This window comes from Sinocyclocheilus rhinocerous, unplaced genomic scaffold (assembly GCF_001515625.1).
Source record: "Sinocyclocheilus rhinocerous isolate Xijiao unplaced genomic scaffold, SAMN03320098_v1.1 scaffold1294, whole genome shotgun sequence".
Taxonomy (NCBI): domain Eukaryota; kingdom Metazoa; phylum Chordata; class Actinopteri; order Cypriniformes; family Cyprinidae; genus Sinocyclocheilus; species Sinocyclocheilus rhinocerous.
The window spans coordinates 1,233,310-1,250,399 of NW_015656157.1; the positions used below are offsets into that span (position 1 = coordinate 1,233,310).

The window sequence follows — 17,090 nt, forward strand, 5'->3', positions numbered from 1 at the left end:
TTTCTTTACTCGTCTAATTTTTGTATTTGTATTTGCAATCAAGTCATGGCCAATACTGCCTTTGTGTAGCAATTGATTTCTTTGTTCAAATCTATTACACGATTAAAACTGATCTAGAAAAACTGAGCGACCACATTAAACTCTGTAAAGTTGGTCGCAGTGCCATGCACTTAATGCCTCATCTGCGGTCGTTCTGGGTGCACATTAATACTGAATTAGAAGCGCGTTAACTGCATGACTTCATTGGCGCCGGCGCAACTATAGGTTAAAGAGATTAAAATATAGGTACGCAAGTTAACAGGTTAAAGTATCAGATTTATGTTAATTAATTATACTGTTGAATTTGACAGTATTTTCTCTCTTGTTATTTCATAGGGAGCTTCAAAGAAGACAGAGAAAACCAGAGTCTCAGGTCAGCTGTGACCTGAAGAAGAAGAAGAAGTGAAAATGCATGTGCCCTGTGTTTATCAGTATCCTTATGTTCATTGGGTAAAAAGAAAAACTAAATAAACAAAGTAAAAATTAATTTGGCTGATTCCCTAAGGTTTCTATAGACACATCCTCACGGTACAACTTTTTATTAGCCATTTGGCGATTTTCTCTCACAAATCTCACAATTTACTCGGACACTCTGAACTGAATTGCTTCCGCATCAATGACACGATAGCTCACTTGCTATTTCCTCTATTTCCTCGAACACTTTGAATAGGAACATGACATCATTTTGGTCTAGAATTGAAGTACTACATGTCTGCCATCTAGTGGTAGGGAATACAAATGAGATATTACACCATATTAGGATCTACAGCCTATTTTATTAAAGGGTTAGTTCACCCAAAAATAAAAATTAGGCTGTGTTTTACTCACCCCCGATGCATCCTAGGTGTATATGACTTTCTTCTTTCAGACGAATCCAGTCGGAGTTATATAAAAAATTGTCTTTGAAAACCAACGTTTGTTTACAGGATCAAAAGAAGCAAAGTTTCCTTATTTTAGCAAAGAAAAACAACTCTCCTCTTGGCTTATATCGAAATCTTCCGACATTCTTCTTTACAAATCCTCGTTTTGTACTTCTAATTAGTGACCGTTGTTTTGTTTCGATCTCTCCGCGTGCGTCACTTCTGAGCCGCGCATGCGCAAAGCTGACCTCATACGTAATTTCCCCGAAACTGCTTCCATTTTACAACAGTGAGCGCAAGCTAGATTCAAGTGATTATTACGTTTTGAATATGGATATTTTTCTTACAAAAACGCATTGATTCGCTACAGGAGGCCTTTGTTCACCCCCCCGGAGCCGTGTGAGACACTTTTTTTGTGGAAGGGTGCTTTTTATTTCACGTCTTTTGGACAGAAGGAATGCAACACCCGCTGAGTACAACGATAGAGCTTGAAAGATCAAAGACAATTTTTAATAAAACTCCGACTGGATTCGTCTGAAAGAAGAAAGTCATATACACCTAGGATGCATCGGGGGTGAGTAAAACACAGCCTAATTTTTATTTTTGGGTGAACTAACCCTTTAAGTATGACGTCTTGTCGCAATTTTGCGACTTTGGCTCTTAGAGGGTTAATCCCTTAAGAGGATATTTAAGAGCATTAATGCTACCGCATCTATTGACAGTTTTATAACTTTCTGTGGAAGTAAAGAACTTGAGTTGTTGTAGATGGAAGCCAGATTTGACCACTGGGTGGGCTGACCACTGTTGGCCACTGCCCGTTTCAAGTTGGCTGACTCAGTTTCAGTGGTTTCACTCACGATCTACATAAAGGGATTGTGGATTTGGACATCTGAGGAACCCAAAGCCACTTTAACCAGGCTGAAGCTTGAAGAACGGAGAAACTTGTTTGGGCACTTGATGTGTTATGTCTGCTTTTCATTTGCCTAGACTTCGTGTTCTTGTTAACGTTATTTTTGCCACCACATCTTAATTCTTCTGTTTCTTCTTATCATTTTTCATCTAGGAATTCAACCTGCTCATAGTTTTTGTCCTTCATTGTGTTTCTTTTTTGTTGGTGCCTCAAGCGCAAAGGTCCAGTGCTACAGACCCTTCATTGTCTAAGGAATGTTTGAGTTTTCCCTTCTTCAAGCCCCTGTCTGGCAGGACCGAGGGCCCTCTCTTTTTCCTTGTACTTCCAGCTCCTCTTGGGTACCCACAGCCCGCTAGGTTTCCTACTCTTTCCCAGCGTTCAGACTCCGTGAATGTTAAATATAGGCCTAGTATGCTAAGCTCCTTTACCCTGTAGTGGGAACTCCAGAGACTCTTTCCAAATAGAATGATTCTGCCTGCTTAGAGGGCATACTTGAAGAGAAAGGAAAGCAGAGAGAAAGAAAGGGAGGGAGAGATGGGAAACTCCACTTTTCAGCAGGCAACATCAATGGTCCCAATGGGAACGCCCTTCCCGCCAACCATTCTTGCAATGTATGGATTGTAATATGACCGCCTTACATGTTTCACATTAGAAATAGGATTGTAACACTGGCATTAAAACCTTCCTACATCCTATCCAACCTCCCGCCCCCTTACATCTATCAGTCTCGTTTTTAGACGTTTCTAAACATGTCTGCACTTAGAATGAGACATTCTTCTCTCCGTCTTATCTCTAGATGTTTAGCACTGTGCATTGGCCTCAAGTTGACATGAAAATAACTGACATATGATGTTTGAAATTGAAGATGTTACCTATAGAAAGGTGTTGATGCATGGTATCTTTTTGGGTTTACTTGGTTGTTACTATGAACGAATAAATAAAGAGTGATGCCAGAACTCTGAATTTCATTTTTATTAAAACATACATCTGTGTAGTTTATGAATGCCATATTTCCTCATAGACCTTGTTTTCTCGTAGTGGTTTGGAGCTTATTACAGTGTTTTTGTATGAGTGAGGCCATTGTGAAATACCTGACACGGCCAATAAGGTGGCAAACAGGGTCATGCCCAGCGGCACACAGCATGTGTCGTATCCCAATGCTGTGTTGCTGCTGTCTGTCTCGCTTTAATTTACATGTAAGCTAATCCTATTTGCATTAACTTTGGGCATGATGGCTTCTTTGCAGTTTTGAATTCTTTTATTTTTCCAATCTATCAAGACCTAATCAAGGCCACATTAGCTTTTTGGCTCAGTGTTGTTCAGTACAGTACATTAGTGTGGTAGTGTAATGGCTAATGTAAATAACAGGTGGAGCCGAGCTACGCATAGCTGTCGTGTCTATTCGTCTGTCTGTTTTTCCATGTTTCACAGTTATACTGCTGCTTCAGCATTTCAGAAGGTGTTCTGGGCGGGAAACTTTCTCTCCACCTGTCCACACACACATTAACACGCTTGTCTCTGTACATGGCTTATGATTAGGCCCTTGAGCAAGCATAATTGTGGGCCACTGAGATTGAGAAAGCAAGGGGGTTCTGGGAATGTAGTATGTGTGTGAATGTGTGTGTGTGTGTTTGTGGGGTGGGGGTGTACATGAGGGGTTTCCTCAGCAGATTTGTTTACTGGTAATTAATTCACCTGATTGATACAACAGCTGTTGACGCCATGGGAGGGAAAGCGAGGGAGCAATGGAGAGAGAGACCCCTCGTCATAGTAGCTTCCCTATGTTACACAGTGTAGATTGCCGTCCCAGCGCCCCATTGATTAAAAGGCACATCTGTCAGCCAGCACGGCTGATTATGGCTGCCAGTCCTCACTGGCTAATCTTTATAGAGTCTACTTCACTGACAGAGTTATTGGAAATGGGGGATGTTGGGAGAAAGAGCGGAGGAGGCAATGAGTGTGTTGAAATGCAGTAAGTTAGAAGAACGCTGATATCTTGGATTTTTATTTGGGGGATGTTTAAAAAAAATCACATTTGGACTAGTGATGTCAAAATAATGAAATTTCAGTCAAATCTCTATTCTAGTACTATTCAGTCCGCTCAAATCAATGTACTGTTATATAGAGATTAACATATTAATGTAAAGATTTTAATTTAATATAATTTTTTATGTAATTTTGTCTAATGTTTAAAAAATACTATATTGTATATACTATTATTGTGTTAAGTCGAGATTCATGCTTACAGATTAAACTTTCATGCTTTTCCATGCCACTGTATCGCTCTTTCAGCATGTGCTGAGTAGCCAGTGACTGCTTGTTACCAGAGTACATGTGCTTGTGTTTGTCGGCTGGTGATCTGGGTTACCCTGCTCGTCTGAGCACAGATAAGGTAGGATCCATTCCTCATCCTGGATCCCTGCTCCAGATCGATGCCCAGATTAAGCCTTTCCCCCGCCGTCTGCTGCCCAGCCTAGCCCCACGATTGATACTGATAATTAAAACAGCAGTGGCTAATTACTTCAGAGGGTTTGGACAGTGTTATGTGTGTGTGTGTGTGTGTGTGTGTGTGTGGATGTTAGGTGAATGTATAGGCCACCAATATTACTCGTGGATTATTAATAATTAATTAGGTACATTTATTGCTAAATCTATGATCTGCTTTCTTTCTGATGTTATACAATCAATAATGTACCCAAAATAAGGATGTACATGTTGTTGGCAGTGTAGGATGCTTTAAGAATATATATATATATATATATATATATATCATTATTTTGGGTATATATAAATATATGTGCGTGTGTATATGCATTGTGTATATTGTTTCTTATTAATGTAATGTAATTTTGATTTTAGTTAAGAAAATTGTCATAGAATGTTTTTTTTTTAATTTTATGAAATTTTGAATGTTAAAGCACAACTGAAATCTGAGGACAAAAGTCGCAGTTTTGTTAAAATTTGCTTGAAAATGTATATTAAACAAATATTATAGGCTGACTTTTTCAGGGGTTTTTTTGTTTTGTTTTGTTTTTTGTCACAAGCGAAATTTCGGCAAAATCTTGTGGGCAAAAAACCCTCCATTGTCAAATCTGTGTGACCATCTTGAACCCGTTGCGAAATCTGTTTGGGAAAATCTTTTCCCCCTCACGCAAAATTCCTACTCAAACAATGGTTAAACGTGAATGAGCCTTAATGGTCAAAACCTTTGGAAAGATCCGTTCATGTATAATGTTTTTGCTTTAAGGGAAGAGGGCAGGACAAACATGCAAAGCATGGTATGAGAAGGGTTAACAGGAACTGGAATGTGTCTGTTTATGGGGTCGAGAGGGAGAGAGATAGCAGTAGCAAACAGCCAGGCCTATCAAAATCCACAGGCTCCTTTAAACTCCATCTTCATTCTCCCCTCTTTCTCTCGCACTCCCTCTCTTTCGCTCCCTGGCCGGGCAAGTGATTGACGGCCTGAGGGTTTTAATGGGCACCGGAGAGCGGGAGAGCCAAGGTCTGGGTTGTCATGGCAACAAGCCGATTGGGCCCTCTGCCGCTCTACCTGAGTGAAGCGGAGTCACGCTGCGTGCGAATGTGTGTGTGAGCTACCAATGACTCCTGTTCCCGCTGATGGGCCGCTGGTCATTCTGGCCAGTGATTTTCTTTTAGTTCATCTCTGTTTTAATTAAATTATTCATCTGCACACCTTCTGTATTTTCAGTCGTTTATATGCTGTTGGAGCCATTGTGCTGGTTAAACCTACACCAGCCACTGTGTAAACAAAATCTCACCGGCCCGATCTGTCACTCAGCCCCTCCCTCTCCTTAACCAAACACACTCGCCAATCCCTCCACTGCATGCAAACACGGTGCCTGGCCATACCTCACCTGTTATCTGTCCAGCGCCAGCCTCCGGCCCCTTTTTCTTACCTCATTTATGAGAAAGTGCGTCCTTGTATATAGATTATATGAAAATCTGTGGAGTTTCTGTGGTGGTTGTTGCTGCTGCTTGTGATTTGTCATGTTTGCGACAGTGTCTTTAAGGGATAGTTCATGTAAAAAAAAGAAAATTCTGTCACTTACTCACCTTCATTTAGTTCCAAACCTATGTGCCTTTATTCCATGGAACAGAAATGCAGAAATTTTCAATTGTTCATGCTGCATATAGGGAACAAAGACTTAAAAGTAGTCCATACGACTTAAGCTCTATATTCCAAGTTTACTGTAGCTATACGAAACTTTTGTGTAAGAAACAGACAAAATGTAAGTTGTTCACATCTAGGATGATACTATAACGATAACTATAAAGTATTAATAATCATTCTAACTCTATGAGAATATAGAATTCCACACCACAACTATTATAATAACAGCACAGAGCAGCGTTATCATTGGAATCACCGCAACTTTTTTTTTTCCAGCTTATGAACAATGAAAACATTGACAGCATATCAGAATCTATCCAATTTTAAAAAGCATGAGCATTTCAAGTGGCAAATGACAAAAATGCAGCACAGTTATAATAAACACAACTTTATTGTCTATTGGTGTGAATGCTAATGTATATCTTTATAGTTATCTTTATATTTATAGTTCTTGGTCTGAACAGGCCTCTATTCTCTAAAAATGTTCATTTTGAGACATTTGAAAACTGTTAACGGAACCCGAAGTCATTTAAAACATTTAAAACGGAACCATTTCTTGGCTCTCAAACTTAGGTGATGGTGGGATGAAGCCTTGAAGGAATTTTAGTCTTTCGATTTACAGGTCGACTTGTCTATCCTTTTGGTGTGTGTGACTATATGTGATCTTGAATGTGTATGTTTATGTGTGTATGTGGCTTTAGGGCTTAATTTGCTACTACATATGTGTGAGAGCTAAAGACAGAGATAATCATGTACCTATGTCTGTGGATGTTGGTGCATGGAACAGTGCCCTTTGCCCTCTCAGGGTCAGCGGTGAGTGTCTGGGCTATTAAGGTCAGCGGCACTGAGGCGATTTACCCTCCTCCACCCAAACGAGAGCAAGGGATCTGATTACAGGGTGGAGGAGGGGGCGCTGGGTCGTGTGTAATCCCTGTCTACCCCTTCTTTATCGTCATGGGAAAGACACGGCTGAGTTTGGCTTTGTCTGGGGTGTGGGGGACCCAGGCTTCAACCTAAACAACTGCTCACATATGTGACGAGAGATTCTACTTTTATGTTGTTGTATTATGGAATTGTCATTGGAAAAAGTGAAATTATTTAATGTATTCTATAATACATACAAACTTTAAATGAATAGTTTGAATGGCTAAAAGGTGGAATTTGGTTTGGAATTTTTTACTATTTTTAGAATTTATTTTCTGACCAGGCTTTGCTTGCTTCTCTGTTTCAGAGTGCGGCAGCAGCTCCCAGTCCTGTGATGGGCAACATGCCGCCCAATGACGGTATGCCAGGTGGACCCATGCCTCCCGGCTTCTTTCAAGTAAGAGCTGCTCTCTCCTCCCCCATCCTCCCATTCAACCTCCTCCTTTAACCCTGTGCATTAAGCTTTTACCATTTTTTCTGTCCCTCTCCCCACCCCTCCTTTCACTAACCCCCTTTAGTTCTTTTAATCCCTGTCCAGATGTTTCTTTCCCGCTATCTCTCCCTCTCCGTATTTCCATTCATTTCCATTTTGCGTGTCTGAATTAGTAGTTCAGTACAGTAGCAACTCACACTGACACAAACAGAGAGTCATGGCCCCTGATCTGAGATCAGTGTGAATGTCTCGACAGTTTAATCCCTAAGGCCAAAATGGGTAAAAACATGCGTGCTTGGTTGTAGCTCTTTGGCAAAACATATCTAACAACATATCTTTGTATTTTAAATTCAAGGCTGGGATTTGGGGAAATGCTTTGGGGCATAGTTCCCAAAGTCAAGGTGCCTGTGGGAGTTCCTCTGCCATAGTGATCTTTATTGAGCTATTTATAGTTAGACAAAACTAGTCACCTTCCTAAATAAACACACACTACCTGTGGAAGACAAATTCTGTTAGTCAAACATTATCTTTTATCATAACCCTGAGTCCAACTTATGTAAGCCACTTAATCAAGCTATTATATCAATTAATTTCAGTTTTTTTAATTCAAGTCATATACAAATTGCATCTCTATATTCTATATTTGCTTCTAACTTCAAAGGATTTAACATCTAGTAGAATATAAGATATGTTTGATCGATCATCAGGTGCAGTGGATAGCAGGGCAGATGGAGTATATATCCAAGATTCATTAGATAATAAAAATCTGATACAGTGGATTTACTGTCGAACATCAGATGAAGCTTCCAGTAGAATAGATAGAGGATCCAGTAGAGTCAATAAAAGATAAGATATGAGATAGAAGAGGCGGTGCAGAGTGTATGTATACCATTAGATTCATTAGATAGAAAAACTGATACAGTGTATTTAAAATCTTGTCAAACATCGGGTAGATTAGATGGAATATGGAACATCTTCCATTAAATGGAACATCTAACTCTGATAGAGTAGATAGAAGATCAGAGCACCTGATAGAGCAGCAGATAGAGGACCCAATGGAGTCAATGAGATACTTTGACAGAGATGAATATCAATAGGTTAGATAGAGCATCCAAAAGAGTAGATGGAATGTCAGATAGAAGATAAGGAAAGAGTGGCAGATAGAGCATCCCATAGAGTGTATATGTAACAAGATTCATTAGATCGAAAATCTGATAGTGTATTTAACATCTTGTTGAACATCTGATAGATTAGATGGAACATCTGATAAAGCACCTGACAGAGCTGCAGATAGAGGATCCAATGGAGTCAATGAGATGAGAAGATCCAATACAGCAAATTGAACATTAGATAGGTTAGAGCATCCAATAGAGTAGATAGAGTGGCTGATAGAGCATCCTGTAATCAAGTATAACACCAGAGTGGCAGAGAGAATAATGCTTTCAGATTGTTGCAGATTGTCAGGTAGAATAGCTGATAGAGCATCCTATAAAGCAGTAGATGCTGAGATGAGCATCAGGTAGAGCATCACATGGATTGGCAGATAGAACCCTGACATGGTCTTTGAGTCGAGGAGGAGAGTGTTAATGTTGTATGAGCCGTGTTCAGAGCAGGGAGCAATCTGACTGTTGGTGAGTGACATTGCATTCTATAAATAGTGCCTGTGTGCATAAGAGCGAGAGAGAAAGAGAGAGAAAACTAAGAAAGGGAGGAAGAGGGAGGACTTTGTGCTCCACTGCAGTAATTCCCTCTTGGTAGCAGCCCAGGGCATGGCAGAAGAGAGGCATGGAGAGAGTGAAGACAGAAAATGAAAGAATGAAAGATGAAGGAAGAGAAGATGGCAATGTGGCAACAATTGCAAAAAGAAAGGCTCCTCCAGGCCCACGTGCGTTCCTTGTACGCTCCCCGATTCCACGCGACCAGCGGCTGCTGTGGTCTGGTGACACCAATTATATCTTGGCATATATCTTAGTGGCCAGTATATCACTCTTTCACACCTCTCAAGAGCTAACTGCTGCTCCCTCCCACTTGCGTCGGCCACGACTGCTGGACACAGTTGTGCTAATAATTGGAGCTGCTCTTTTTGTAGCTGTTTTTAATAGAATTGCGATTGGAACAGGTTGTGATCCATGCTGGTTCTGCAAACAGAATCCTAACTTTGTTGTTTCGAAAGGCGGACATCTGTGCTTTGTCTCCTTCTTTGCATGTCTTTTGGTTTGTTGTTCTTCTTTTATTTCTCTAATTATTTCTTTGTTGGTCATAAGTGCACATATATCTCAGAAAACTTTTTGTGATTCAGTCAAAAAGTCAAACAAACATCCAAGTTATCAGTTTGGGACGTTCTAATGAAGAACTCCCTAAATCTGAATAGCATTTATTGAATAAATACATGACTAACTTGCCGAATTGCATGTTGTCCAGTCATGTCCAGCAAAAAAGGAGGGACAAAAACAATTCTATAAGATATACTGGTACTCTAGTGAGCAGTACACTGTTGCAGTTAAGTTGAAAAAGCATTTTGGTAGTGGAGCTATGCAGCCATGTCTTCAGCGCAGCTCCAGATGCAGTGGTGATAATTAACACATGCGACCGCAGTAGCTGCTGTGTGATCTGCGTGGTCCTGCGAGACGGGGACGAAGGTGAAGAGGGCTAAACCCTCATGTACACCCTCTCTCTAGACTCTCCTAATCTGTACCTCGCAGGCCCAGAGTCCCAGCAACCTCCTGCAGAGAGACGGAGAGCGAAGGAAGAGAGTTTAGGGAGAGAAACACAAAGCTTGCGCGCTGGCGTCTGGCCCAGATCTTGGAAATTTCATATGATTTCTTCTTCTTTTTTTTATTCCCCTCATTGCATGGGTCGGCTTCTTCAATAATCTTCACGTCGAAACTCCACTGCACCAGCTCCTCTTGGGAGGACAGACTAGCAAGGGGGAGGCAGGGAGGGAGCGAAGTCAAGGAGCAAAAAAAAGAGAAATAGTTTCAAGTTTAGCTGGAAACATCTGAAATGGATGGGTTTGTTTTGAGGGAAGAAGGTGGGAGAATTTCATCAGCCCTTCTCCCACAAAAACCTCTTGAAAACCAACAGAACACTGAGAAAAGTGAAAGACTGACAGACTCTAGAGAGGGAGGGTTCCGTCAAGGTTAAAATGACTGGAGGATCGTGTTTATACTTCTGCGAGGTGTAGGAGTCCTGGGACATTGAAATAGGTCCAGCACTGTACAGCGTTGTAGTCCTGTTGACATGGGAATGTCCCAATACTCAAACAAATCTCAATATACTTTCTATTTTGGTTCATGTTTTCTTTCTTCCCAAGTTGTAGCCTTACGGATGGTTTTGATTGAGTTTGCATCATTTTCAGTTACTTCTGAGGTCAAAGTACCTTATATTGACCTGTTCGTCAGCTAGAGGTGTCTTTGTCAACATCTAGATCACGTTTGGCATGTAATTGTCACGGTTTGTGACAGATTTCCTGACAGTTGTACTCTTTGCACAGAAATCTAAATAATTAATTGGTTGCATCAATTGGTGTGACTTTAAAGTCAAATTACCTCTCTGCTACGCGCATGTTTGCAAGATTTCTTGACATTTTTGACAACTAGAGCTTTTTGATGACGTTTAGATCCTGTATGGTACGACACATTGCATTTATCGTCTCGGTTTGTGACAGATTCTGTAGCAGCTGCACTTATCAGAATAATTACTCCCAAGACTAGTGAAAACCATCCTTCTGAAGCAGCACACCCTCAAAAACATGAATTGCACAATCCCATGGCATTTGCCAAAGAAGTGGTTGTAATTTTTTTTCGTAATGTACACAGAGACAACAATGAAATATGCGTTGTGTTGCTGTTCCATGCTTTGTTTTGCTTGGTACTTTGTGTCCCGGCAGTCACAAGGCAAGTAGCTACACATTGCCCCCTTTCGGTCAGGAAGCGGCATTGCTTCCCCGAAACACTTGGACTTGTGGTTGCTGCTGTCCTCTATGCCACTGTCCCGCTAGGAATACTATGTGCTGTTCCCTTTCTCGGTGGGAGGGGCTGCTCTTGATGGGCTTGTAGTTCGGTGCCAAGCCGTTATCTCCTTAGCTGGGTAGAAAATGATTTTATTAATTGCTTCATTTAACAAACACCCCCCTCCTCAACCAAGACACACACACACACACACAATCCAGCCCAAGTTGTTCCTCAGTCACTCTACAGGGATGTGGTGCAGGAACAGGCATCTCGGTATAGGCCATATACCTCTCAAACTTACCCATAATGGACTCCATTGAGAGACAAGGAGGAGGCCTTGTGGTGGAGCTCTGTTATGGGGTTCAGCAGCTGCCCAGCCCTGTAGGAGATGTCCTTGGCTGGGGAATAGAGGGTAGATTTATTACTAACCTAGGCTGGATTGTTATTAGAGACCATTGGAATCATCAGCTTTTTCTTAAACTTCCTTAAACAGTGAGACTTTGTTGGTCAACCAGCTTCAGCAAAGACCAATTGAATGGCATGTTTGTAGGTTTTCAAGTGTTATATCTCTTAATTTTTCTCTTTTTCGTCCCTTTCTCAGGGCCCACCCGGGTCACAACCATCACCACACTCACAGCCCCCTCCACACAACCCCAACAACCCCATGATGGGGCCGCACGGCCAGGTAAGACCCTCGTCCCCCTGTTTTCTTGTACTTTCTCACACATAACCTGTGGAATAGACACAAGTGTAGTATAAAATTTAAGGAGCAACTGTGGCGCAGCTTTCAATTCACCCTTTCCGTCTTCACACCTTTATTCTTCTTTTCTTTCATTCATTCCCAAAACTGACCACCTTTATTTCTGGAAAAAGTCTGCTTCTTGACCCTTTATTTACATTTTACACATTTGGCAGAAGCTTTTATCCAATGCAACCTATATTGCATTCAAGGTATACAGTTTATCAGTTAATGGGAATCGAACCTATGACTTTAGAGTTGGTACCATAATTATAATAATTAAATAATTATTATTGATATAATTATCATTAGATTAGATTAGACTATTTTAATACAAGAATAGATTATTCTAAGCGACTTGCATTCAAAGTATACAATTTATCAGTTCATAAATTCCCTGGGAATCAAACCCATGATTTTGGTGTTTCTTGAGCTACAGGAATGATTAAATTATTAAATCTAAGTAAGGTATATATCAAATATGTACAGGTGCATCTCAATAAATTAGAATGTCGTGGAAAAGTTCATTTATTTCAGTAATTCAACTCAAATTGTGAAACTCGTGTATTAAATAAATTCAGTGCACACAGACTGAAGTAGTTTAAGTCTTTGGTTCTTTTAATTGTGATGATTTTGGCTCACATTTAACAAAAACCAATAAAATAAAACCAACTACTTCAGTCTGTGTGCATTGAATTTATTTAATACATGAGTTTCACAATTTGAGTTGAATAATAAATGAACTTTTCCACGACATTCTAATTTATTGAGATGCACCTGTGTATTATATTATATGATATGATATTATATTAATACTTATTTGAAGGATAAAATCTAAGAAAAATCTAATCTAGTCAGTTACATTGTTGGACAACTGGTTGACTATCGTGACCCTTCCCTAGATAGAGCACAAAGCAGTACATTACTTCATTCTCTGTTCTCTCTGAAAACACACACAAATGCACACACATATTCCTCGCTGACAGTGACGATGTTGCCGAATAAATAATGCAGGCTGTGGCCCGGCCCGTGAGGAGTGGAAGTTCATCTAGCCCGGGACTCTGCAGACCTGGTCCCTCCCTACACCCTGCACTCAGTCCTTCATAGTCCATCAATATCCTATTAATAATGCAACATGCACGAACACACAAACATGCTCTTGCGTTTACACATGCAAGCATAGACACAGGCACTCTAACACAAATTCGCAAACACCAACGCACCCTTCCGAATACACAAACTTGCTGAAACAATGAAGTTTGAACAAGCAGGTCAATCCTAAAGGTTGTTGGATCAAACCCCTAAGAAAATGACTTATTACTCTGTGATGTAATAAAGCTTTGAGCGATAGATCATTTTTATTTTGATGATGTTGCACTGGATGACGTCAACCACAGCGAACTCTCTGGTTAAAAATCCAGTGCCTCGTAACTGTGTATGAAACCTGAAATATGTTCTTATTTTACTGTGATCATGTGGCATCGGGCAGTGTTTGTGCTTTCAGTGTGGATAGACAAATGACTTGTTGCTGTAACTTGTCGCTTCCCGTCTGGTTAGAATGATGTTCAGTCTTACTGCTCTCATGTCCATCCTCTTTCTGTCTTGGTTCTCGCTATGAAGTCTTGTTTAAAATACCATATATTTCCTCTATTAAACTATCTGATAGCAGAAGCCTCACCATGTCAGCGTAGAGAGAACTGATGTTTGAGTTTTTCTTTTTAGGCTCAAACAGATGTCTTTTATACAGTGTTATTGTGCCCCCTGCTGGTTACTATTGTACTGCGCAGCTCAAACACTACATACTGTAACATTTCTTTTAGTTTGTTATAAATCCGAAAGATTTTTTTGTTTGTTTTGTTTATACTATAAATCGCTTTTGGAAAATCAAATATAAACATCAGAGGTATAGAGTATGATTTCTATCAAGTAAAGCAAGAGTTAATTTTCTGAAGAATTAACAGCAACATACAGTATGTTAAAGGGTTAGTTCACCCAAAAATAAAAATTAGGCTGTGTTTCACTCACCCCCGATGCATCCTAGGTGTATATGACTTTCTTCTTTCAGACGAATCCAGTCGGAGTTATATAAAAAATTGTCTTTGATCTTTCAAGCTCTATCGTTGTACTCAGCGGGTGTTGCATTCCTTCAGTTCAAATGACGTGAAATAAAAAGCACCCTTCCACAAAAAAAAAAAGTGTCTCACACCGCTCCGAGGGGTGAACAAAGGCCTCCTGTAGCGAATCAATGCGTTTTTGTAAGAAAAATATCCATATTCAAAACGTAATAATCACTTGAATCTAGCTTGCGCCAACAGTTGTACACAGAAGCAGTTCCAGGGGAATGACGTATGGGGTCAGCATTGCGCATGCGCCGGTGCGTCTCGTGAAAACCCAACATTTGTTTACAGGATCAAAAGAAGCAAAGTTTCCTTACTTTAGCAAAGGAAAACAAGTCTCCTCTTGGCTTATATCGAAATCCTCCGACATTCTTCTTTACAAATCCTCGTTTTGTACATCCAATTAGTGACCGTTGTTTTGTTTCGATCTCTCCGCATGCGTCACTTCTGAGCGGCGCATGCGCAAAGCCAACCTCCATACGTCATCCACCCAGAGCTGCTTCCGTGTACAACAGTGAGCGCAAGCTACAACGGCGAGTTATCCGTCACGGTGTGCAGCCCGCCTCGCCCGCTGTCACAGTTCACAGAAGCGTGGCAGACGCTGCCAGGGGTATCAGGGTGGGTTATGAAATCAATAAAGAACGGCTACACGCTTCAGTTCTTCCGCAGACCGCCCCGTTTCAATGGTGTGTTAATGTCCACTGTACGGGAGCAGAATGCCTCAGTTCTGCGAGAGGAAATACACAATCTTCTCGCAAAACGCGCAGTAGAGACAGTGCCCCTTGCAGAGCGTGAGAGCGGCTTCTACAGTCATTATTTTCTGATGCCAAAGAAAGACGGCGGACTCCGCCCTATCTTGGATTTGAGACCGCTGAATCGCGCGCTTTCGAAGCGCTCGTTCAAAATGATTACACTAAAGCAAATCCTCTCACACAACAGACCGGGAGATTGGTTTATCTCTGTGGATTTAAAGGATGCTTATTTCCACATTCAGGTAGGGGTAGCATTCGAGGGGATAACGTGAGCTGCATGCCTAAGTGGTTTGGACCAGGTCGTATACACCCCTGTACTGACGTGCCACCAATCCAATGCTGCTCTCTTATCAGCTCATCACATTGTTATGATATAGTTCATCACGTCTTTTAGGACTTGATCACCATCATACTCTTATTTGATATAACTCCGACTTGATTCGTCTGAAAGAAGAAAGTCATATACACCTAGGATGCATCGGAGGTGAGTGAAACACAGCCTAATTTTCATTTTTGGCTGAACTAACCCTTTAAAGTACTACTGTTATGCTAATGAGAGGTTAGCAGTGGCGTCTTTTGATTGACAGCCCCTATGCTCTCTCCCCATAGCCTTTCATGTCTCCACGGTACCCAGGTGGACCCCGCCCATCACTCCGCATGCCAAATCAGGTACTGACCCACCCACAACCCTTCATTTCTGCAGTTTGCTATTGCTGTTTTCTCTGCTTGGCACTTATTTCATGCTCTCTCTCTTGGTTTCAGCCTCCCGTTGGAATCCCAGGGCCACAGCCGCTCCTGCCAAACAGTTTGGACCCCACCAGACCGCAAGGTACCGCACTGCACCATAGACTTTTACAACCAGCTGTGTTTGAGGAAATTTGCTATGGAAGAGTTCCAGTCGCTCAGGCATTTGTAAAATGATTGTGCTTCCTCTACCCCATCAGGACATCCAAACATGGGCGGCCCGATGAGGATGAACCCACCCAGAGGAATGGGAGGCATGGGCCCACAGGTTGGCTGACATTGTTGTCAATCAAACAGTAGTGCTTAGATTGGGAACCCTGTACAGGATATGATCATAGAAACCCTGGAAATATAAGAGAAATGTAAACATACCTAAATAAAATGAGTTTAAAGGGGTCATATGATGCGATTTCAATTTTTCCTTTCTCTTTGGAGTGTTACAAGCTCTTGGTGCATAAAGAAGATCTGTAAAGTTGCAAACACTAAAGTCTCAAAACCAAAGAGATATTCTTTATAAAAGTTAAGAGTTAACCACACCCTCCTAAAACGGCTCATTCTAACACGCCCCCACATGTCTACATCACAATGTGGGAAGATTTGCATAACACCGCCCAAATGTGCACGCAAAGAAAGAAGGCATATAAACACATTTCATTACACCAAATACACAAAATAATGTTATTTTTAGCAGCATCATATGACCCCTTTAAATAAATAAATACAAACATACATATAATCATATAATTGAAAATATTTATAGAAGATTTATTTCTTTATTTATAAGTATAATTACATTATTATTATTATTACTATTAATATTATGTTGTCTAATTAAACATAAATCTAATAAAAGTGAAAGGTTTTGATAGAAAATATTTATTTAGTTTATTATTTATTGTGCATTAATATACAATATGTATCTGGATATTAGATATTCTGTTTTAATATCTAATTAAAAATATATAAATACGTGAATTAAAATAAGCCATAGAAATATTTTAAATGAAATTTAGTATTACTTATTATTTAATTCCCCATATATAACATATTATGTATGTTACTAAATAAAACAGCATTACAATGATACAACATATACATTTTATTTATTATTTATTATTATCCAAATATAAATAAAGCCTTATTAAAAACTAAATAAATCTATTAAAAATCCATGTAATGTTCTTCATTATTTATTGTAAATAGTAAATAAATAAACAAACAAGCAAGCAAGAAATGTATAAAGATTGTTATAGTAAGTAGATTTTGCCACATTTTTTGATCAATGAAATAACAAAATACTATATACACTACCGGTCAAAAGTTTGGGATCAGTAAGACTTGTAATGTTTTTTAAAGAAGTCTCTTATGCTCATCAAGGCTGCATTTATTTGATCAAAAATACAGAAAAAAACAGTAATTTTGCAAAATGATATTTATTTATAAAATAATGGTTTCTATTTTAATATCCTTTAAAATATAATTTATTT

At 40.0% G+C, this 17,090-nt stretch overlaps 1 protein-coding gene across 2 annotated transcripts in view; it reads left to right on the forward strand.

Annotated features, from left to right (window-relative positions):
• The window catches only part of LOC107719571 (single-stranded DNA-binding protein 3-like), a 74,528-nt gene that overhangs the window by 52,692 nt on the left and 4,746 nt on the right, over window positions 1-17,090 (forward strand). For both annotated transcript variants that reach the window (XM_016527020.1, XM_016527021.1), the window contains exons 5-9: window positions 7,173-7,262; window positions 11,853-11,936; window positions 15,469-15,528; window positions 15,622-15,688; window positions 15,804-15,871. In XM_016527020.1, coding sequence (XP_016382506.1) covers window positions 7,173-7,262; window positions 11,853-11,936; window positions 15,469-15,528; window positions 15,622-15,688; window positions 15,804-15,871 — 369 coding nt within the window. The remainder of the gene's footprint in view (window positions 1-7,172; window positions 7,263-11,852; window positions 11,937-15,468; window positions 15,529-15,621; window positions 15,689-15,803; window positions 15,872-17,090) is intronic.